General features: G+C 41.1%; 1 protein-coding gene across 2 annotated transcripts in view; it reads right to left on the bottom strand.

The window, feature by feature from the left end:
• Window positions 1-980: 980 nt before the first annotated feature.
• Window positions 981-7,928, bottom strand: part of CENPF (centromere protein F) — a 56,002-nt gene continuing 49,054 nt past the window's right edge. For both annotated transcript variants that reach the window (XM_019549465.1, XM_019549466.1), the window contains 2 exons: window positions 5,616-5,809; window positions 981-2,199 (listed from right to left, as the gene is read on the bottom strand). In XM_019549465.1, the coding sequence (XP_019405010.1) occupies window positions 1,993-2,199; window positions 5,616-5,809 (401 nt within the window). In that variant the 3' untranslated portion in view covers window positions 981-1,992. The remainder of the gene's footprint in view (window positions 2,200-5,615; window positions 5,810-7,928) is intronic.

The raw sequence follows: 7,928 nt of genomic DNA, 5'->3' as shown, positions 1-7,928 counted from the left end.
GCTGGGCCAATCTAGCAGTAAAAACATAATATGTCCATTTTCCTTGATTCTACTCAGCTATTGCAACCACTAGAATGATTGGAGTTGCATTTGATATTGCAACACCCCAGTGAAGAACTGTGTAAAGTTCTGACCTGACCCTATCAGAAGGTTATAAAATAATGCTTAAATAATAACTAATACTTTAATTACAGCATATTTTCATAAAGTACAACCTAGTCACAAAAAAACAGATCCGTTACTGAAGCATTTGAAGAGTTTGTGTCACTCTGGTCATATCATCCGAGACAAAAAAGGAATGATATACAGGTTTCCCTTGCTTCATGCTGTACATACATTCCTGGAAAACAGCATATAACTCATATTTGCATAAAGGGAACCTTCTTTACAATGTAACTAATAGGGATACATTCCAAGACCTCAATTGTACTGACCCCCAGACCCATTTCTATCACTTTTACAAGTGAATGTTAATACTCAACAACAGCAGACAGTACACGCGAGCACAGGGCACTATCATAATGGGGATGGCAACTACAGAACACATGTCACAGACAGCAAGCGAGGAGCACAGATCCACACCGGAGTCTGTATTTTGGTGTGCATCACTCCCACAATGCACCGCACAAAGCAGCTGACCATGGGCTTCCACCACACCAAGTGCCTAAGAAAGAATTTACCTCACATATAACAAATGTTTGGTATGAAAAGAGTCATCGCATAAGAGCAAATTCGCACATACAGAACCAGCATGAAATGAGGGAAACCTGTAGTTGCTATATTTCTTTAAAAATCCACATTTGAATTACACTAGTTAATGTATTCCCCTGATATTATCAGAAAAATTCTTCAAAAGGAAAATCCTGATATTTTAGATTAAAATAATGCTCCATTTTAAAAATATAACACAGAGACAAACCTTGTACATTTCACCAGGCCCTGACTCAATAATAAAACAAAGATGCAGCAGATAACACAAGTTTGACTTGGAGTAAAAATGTATTGTTCACTTAGGTTTACACAATTACACAAGAATGCAGGGGCGCGGGGGTTCATCCTCTTTCAACTTGCAGGTGGTTAACAAATAAAGAAAAGTTACAGAAAAAACTAGAGAAAGTCTGATCCAATATGAGAACAGAAAAAGAAAGTACCTTCTATCTACATTGTACAGTTTTGTGTGTTAGGGCTCCTACTGTTAGTGTTTTGGCAGGTTTGATTATTTTAATACGTGGCCTGGAAAAGTAAACACGAACAGCATTTTTCTGGGGTAAAAAAGAGAAATCATTTCCACTCAGTTGGGCAATTAATCATTTAGATAATCAATCTGATGTGATACTTTTGTTTTGCCTAGCATTGTGTTCAGCTAGTAGGTTGGCCTCAATGAGATCCTTTCAAGTGATAAATCTGTTTTTATTTTATCTTGGGCTTTTTTGTAATGATTTTTCACAAATTCAAATGCATTTTATCATGACCTACATTAAATTTCCATTTTTACTAGAGGTGCAGTCTTGCCAAATGCAAACTGGTTTTGCAGCCATTTCACTTCATTTTCCTTTGTTCACCCACGTTTCTATTATAGCTAGAGAACCTTTTTGTTTAATAAATGCAAACAATAATCTGTTTTGAAAATGTGAAGTGGTATTTCTAAATAAAAGGAATACTGTAGGTTGTAATGTAATATACCACATATGTAATATATGGTTTGCTATTTCTTACATTAAAATTTCTATTTCCAAAAGTTTTAAAAAAATTATTTACAATCAACCAAGAATATCAGCTGGACATCTATTCTATCAGAGTATTTCTAGTAGCTTTAGTAAGTATAGCTATTAGTAAGTGTTCAAGAACACGTTCTACAAAACCAATACGTTACAAAAGAATAAACAGTCTTTTCACAAAAAAAAAAAAAATATATAGACATATGTTTAGTCACAACAAATATTTTCTGATCTTCTAAACAGGATTTTGCTCTGAAGTGATCCGAATGCAGCTTTACTGTACCCTACAGTTTTCTTCTTCATCTTTATCAGGCAAGGTTTGTTTCCGCAAAGAATATTTGTTTTTCGGCGTTTCAAGGCTCTCTATTGAACTCTCAGCAACAGCTTTCACAGATTGCTTATTTACACACAAAGGAGATCTTAAAGTAGGTTCCATTGGTAAGATGGGTGTTCCTGCTTGGCACTGCAGAGCATCATTCACCTGCAACACAAACAAAAAGGATCTTAGTGCTATACTAGTTGTTATCAGTCCTGTCAGTAATAGGGATACCTATTCCAAGTGACTGAATATTAGTAGCAGATAGTGTGCAGGAACACAATGCATCCATGCATGGTGAATTAGAGCAGTGGTTCCCAACCTTTTTAGACCACAGACTGGCAAACTGTGGACCAGCATACTGCAGACTGGTGGACTGCCAGTCTCCAGTATGCCAATCAATTCTGGACTTCCAGTCTGGCAGCCAACCGTCTTGCGGACCAGCAGCCAACCCTCTGCAGCCTATGGGTTGGGAAGCACTGAATCAGAGGGTAAAAGAAAAATGCTTTTTTTTTTCTTTTTTTTTTTTAAAAAACACTCTGACCAGAGGAAGAAGCAGCTCTGGCTTCATGAGGTGGCTACAAGCGCTACAGGGGAAGTCAGGAAGTAGCATAAGAAGTGAAAAGCAGACAGCTTCCAGGGGGAGCAGAAGGAATCACTGACCAGGAAAAACCAGCAGAGCAGACCAAATGCCTGAGTTCTCCTGGTCAAGGAGGGTACATCAAGCAGGCAGAGGTCCTGGTATTCTGACAGACTGTTTGGGAAGATCAAAAGGATCCCTGAGGATTACTGGGGAAAGTCCTGTAGAAGCCCAGAGAAAACTTTGGGGAGGGCCCCACAAAGACTGTCAATCCAGTCCTGAGAAGGCCTCAGTTTAGAGTGCTGTGGGGCTTCCTCAAACTGCACTATTCCTCGATGCCAACTGGAGACCCTAAAATGAGAATGAACTGTGGCAGGTAAAAGAGAAAGGATTTTGGGGGAACTTGCAGAAGGGATTGAGTGTGGGTACTTCCAGTGGCCAGGCAGGGTCAGGGATCCCCTACAGTCTATTACAGCCAGCATCCCTACATGAAAGCGAAAATAGTCTTTTATTTAGTTTTAAAAGCAACACACTTTTAGGGCAACTAACTAGCCAACTCCACATTCAGAGGTGTAGGACTGGCATCTTCTTCCTTGTTTTAAACATGGAAAGTCGTGCAATATGGCAAGGAATAGGCAAAGCCGTCACAACACAGTAGGTCCTAGTCTACGTTCTTCCTCCATCACTTGACACTACAAAGCTTCATATATCTTTCAAATTTATTACTAATATTTCATAATGCACCTCCCTACAGTATGCTCTGTAAATATAACAGTTTCATAACTAAGTGCTCATCGCAGTGCTCTTTGCTAACACTGGGCTGAAACCACTACTTGCAGTGAGATTTGTGAGCACATATTAATCAAGTTCTGTTTTGTCATATTTAAAAGACATAAAAATGATAAAAAGCATGTTTGAAATCTCTTGGCAAATTTGCTAAGCTTGTTTGAAATGAACTATGTTCCACTTTCAGACTTAAATCTGTGAAATAAAGTGGTGGAAGGAAGGCAAGAGAGGCTTGGGGTGGGGGTTGGAAACACAGCACACTGAATATTGTATTGATAACACTCCTGAACAGCAATTTTTTTGTAGTTTTGTCCTATGTCAATGCAAAACTTGCAAGACAAGAAGAGTATTCGTTGCTGAAAAAAAGCAAATACACATACCCTACAAGTGACTGAAAGAGTTAATGGGCATAGTGTAATCCCTACAGCTGATGAGGCTCCTATTGACTTATACTGAAATAGAAACAACTGAAATTCTTATCTTCCACTATACTGTTATTCGCCTGTACAGCATTTTTGATTATTAAGGTTAGGAACAAGATGTCCTAATACAAAATATTTACAGGAAATTTGAGCAACAGACAGCTCTGAGAAACACTGCTCCCCCCAGCTCCATGTTACTTACTGTCCCGCTTATTTGCTATATCTTTAATTATACTGCTGCAATCAATAAATAAGTTCTACTACAAGCGTGTTGATTTACAAGCTTCTTAAAAACCTATTATATTTGTGAAGGGGGTTGAATCAGATGTCTTCTGATGTCTTCCAATGTTGACTAGTACTCAGGACTTCCTTTTAATTCTTCCAGGAATACTGGGATTCTCTACATATTCTCAGAACTTTGTCCATTTGGAAAGTATTGTGAGATGTGTATAGGAAAGAAGTGCAAATCAAACTTATTGAGGTCATTTATGGAAACAATAACAGGATATTCAAAGAATATCTGAGATGGGAAAAAATGCACATTTTTAATAGAACAGGTAATTTTAACCATTGAAACAACATGCCTATGAGCATAGTGGATTCTCTACCACCAGAAGTCTTTGAACATGACTAAATCCTTTTAAAAGACACCTTATAGCTAAAAAAAAAAGGAAATTTAAAATTTAAGCCTTCATATTCAGGAAATTGTTTGGTAAATTATATTCTCTGTACTATTTAAAAGATCAGAATAGATAGTCATAATTGCCCCATTCAGCCTTAAACTCAAACTCTTTCACCAAGTATAGACTGCACTTGATCTGAGCCTTCAAGAGGCCGATAAAACATAACAGAACAACATGTTGATAAAATATAACAGAACATAGGGATACTCTGTGGTTGACCTATATTTGATTTGACATTTAACTCCAAAAAAAATCCAGGGATATTTTCAGAACTGCTGCTTTTGTGTTATCTAGTAAGCCAGAACATTCAGCCACTGGCATCCTTTTAGGTAGCCTTAGTAAGGAGCACCAATACCAATATTCCTGAGTTTTTAGTAGGCTTATAGCTTCGCAATTTGAAATACTGTTCATGGAAAGACAGAGGTTTGCACAACTTCAGAGGGAGTGGCAGCTGCTGTACCCCAGAGGCAAAATTGCTCCAACTTTAACCCTACTTCTCCAGCAATCAGGTTGGAATGATCTAGCTACAGGCTCCTGCAAAACAACTGTTAAACTGTAGCAGCTGCTTTGGTTATAACTTAGTGCTTCAGGGCAGCTGAATTCTGTTCTAGCAAAACTTTTTAGCATTAGGCCCCGATTCCACTCTTGCAGTAGTATGAGTTTTCTGTGTATAACAGGCATATCTTTTTAGCATCTGGCGGATAAAAATTCACTAAAATTACGTTGTCAAGTTTCAAGTGAAAAATTAACGCTTGTGTAGCAATATATGAACAAAAGAACAAAATTAAGGCTGTACAGACAAGTTTAATTACAGCATTTTCTGAATGGCTGTTTAAAAATAGTTAAAGATTTGCATTCTGTTTAGGTTATCCAATTTAGGCATTTGGTATAAGGTCACAAATTTGACCACAGAAACAATTTTAAAATTACCACTAATGCCCAGACTTCTGATAGTCTCAGATTTATCCACTGTATTTACATGCATGGCCTTGTCTTCAAGATACTTTTGGCATATCTAAGAAAGGTGGTATATCCTCAGACCCACTTGGCAAGATAAATGCACAATGGAAATTTCCTATGCTTTAGACATTTTTATACAGTATCAGATACCTTTTGTGATTTGCTGCCACCAGCTGTTGGTTTGGAGAGCTCAGCAAGATTATCTGACCTGCTTTTTTGAAAGCTCTGGGTTGATGGTGATGATCTCTGGCTTTGGGCAGCAAGGCGGGGACTGGTTCTCAGATTTAAAGATGTTCTGCGTAAAATATAAGGGCTAATGTTTCCAGTAGGGATATCACCAAACCCTGAAAAACAAACAACTTCCCATTAGACCTGGTTGATTTAGTTATGTTATTGTTCTAGCCAATTTGATCTCACCCATTTTGACAGAGAAAACACTAGCTCAGGGGTCAAACTCCTTTGGCCACAGGGGTCAGATGAACAGCACAGACCCTGCCCCCCAACCCCACCCCGCTCAGGTCAGTCCAGTGTGGCGTATGGGTCAACAAGACGTAGGGCCAGCACTACAGCTGGATGATACAGCTTCATGGGCCAGACCCACCCTGCAAGTCATACCTTTGACACCCCTGTCCTAACTGATAAACGGCACTTATTCCAGTAAATAAAATACACTGGGGGCTGCCTTGCATTCACAGGATGTTGCTTACACTGTTCCTTGCAACTCTCATAGCAAGTAAACTGCAAATCTAAGCACTCAACTACTAGAGTCAACTGCTGGAGCTAAGAACACTCAGTGCTCTCCAGGACCGCCCCCTTCTGGTCTAAAAATCACATTTACTGTAGAAGTGCAATTAAGAATGTGTGCTCAGACATGATCCTGAAGGCCTTCCTTGTGCAATCACCCCACTTTCTCTCAATTCTAATGGATCCATATACACATACTTCCAACTACTCTTCTGATGCACTCTTAAAGATGGAACCAAGCTTCAAGGATATGTAGCTTGCAATAGACTGTTAACAACCCCCTCTGTGAAACTAGTGAGGAAATTTTGAACCAAAAAAGCTTCAGGAGCCCATGAAGGGGAAAAATATAACTACTTTAGTACTAATTTCTACAGCAAGCATCCCCGTGGCCACCAGTTTCATAACACGTCAGTGTCAAATACATACTATATTTACAGGTACTCCCCACTTAACATCATCCTGGTTAATGTTGTTTCGTTATTACATCTCTGATCTATTAGAAAACATCCTTGTGTAAAGTCGTACAATCCTCCAGTATAATGTTGCTTGGCTACAGCCAGCTAGTAGGTAACTACTGTGATGCAATTAGATTCACTTAAAGTTGCATTTTTCAAGAACATAAGTACGACATTCAGAGGAGTAGCTGTACTCCAATCCAGGAGGAGGTTTTCCCTCCCCTCCCATTTAATATGGGGGGGTGGGAGGGAAGACTCATCTTAGATTTAGGGCCTCAGCTGCTGCCTGCCCCACCACCACTACCGCCCCTTGCCCACCTCTGGGTTTCATCAGGGCTCTAGCCCAGTTTCATCCTGGGGCATGGAGCGTGGGGTTGTTCTGACCCCAGCTGGGCACAGTAGCAGTTGTTGTTGCAACAGCAGCAGCATCTTCAGCCCAGGACCCCAGGTCAGAGCTGTCACTGCTATCAAGCTGGCCTAGAGCAACCATATGCTCTGTGCCGCAAGCTGGAGCCATAGGCTAAGCAGCAGTGGGTGGGAGGGGGGGCATGCAGCAGGGCAAAGGCTGCAGCAACAGAGGTTAGGAGAGCCAGATGGGGGGGCAGGCAGCAAGTCATAGGTGGGACAAATGGCAAGGAGCAAAAGTACTGGGGAGCAACAGGCAGGGATCAAGCTGCTTGACTCCCCCACTGCCTACCCCCTACCACTTGGTTCCCCTGCTGCTGTTTTCCCTGCTTCAGTATTAAGATGAATTTTAAAAATGACCATTCAGTAATTAGATTCTATACATGGAAAATTATAACAAAGAGGGGTGCACCAATAGAGATTTTGGGGGCCGACAGCTGATTTTTAAGGAGGCATATTGTCCGATACTGATCGGATTCCCAATACAGCTGTACACAGCTAGTAAGTTTATTGTGGCGGAAGGGGAGGGAGGGCAGAAGGAGTGTGGGGGGGTGCATGACATGTGCCCTGAATTTCCCTGGGGGTGGGGGCTGGGGTCAGGACTGCACTAGGCTCTTTCTGGTGCATGGAGGCCATGCTCGGGGCAAGCAGTGGTGCTGGGAGGCGGTTACAGGGGGGACTACAGTGAAATTTGGGGTGGCTGCAGCCCCCCCGTAACCTCCCTCCCAGCACTGCCACCACCCGCCCCAAGTGCAGCCCCCATGCATCAGGAGCGCAGTCCTGCATCCCCAAGCACAGCTTCCACATGACAGGAAGAACCTGGCACAGCCACAGCACACAGCTGCAGCCTGCCCCCCCC

The sequence above is a fragment of the Crocodylus porosus genome, unplaced genomic scaffold (genome assembly GCF_001723895.1).
Source record: "Crocodylus porosus isolate Cpor-Errol unplaced genomic scaffold, CroPor_comp1, whole genome shotgun sequence".
Taxonomy (NCBI): Eukaryota; Metazoa; Chordata; order Crocodylia; family Crocodylidae; genus Crocodylus; species Crocodylus porosus.
Note: the sequence above shows the minus strand (reverse complement) of the source record. Positions and strands in the feature narration are given on the sequence as shown.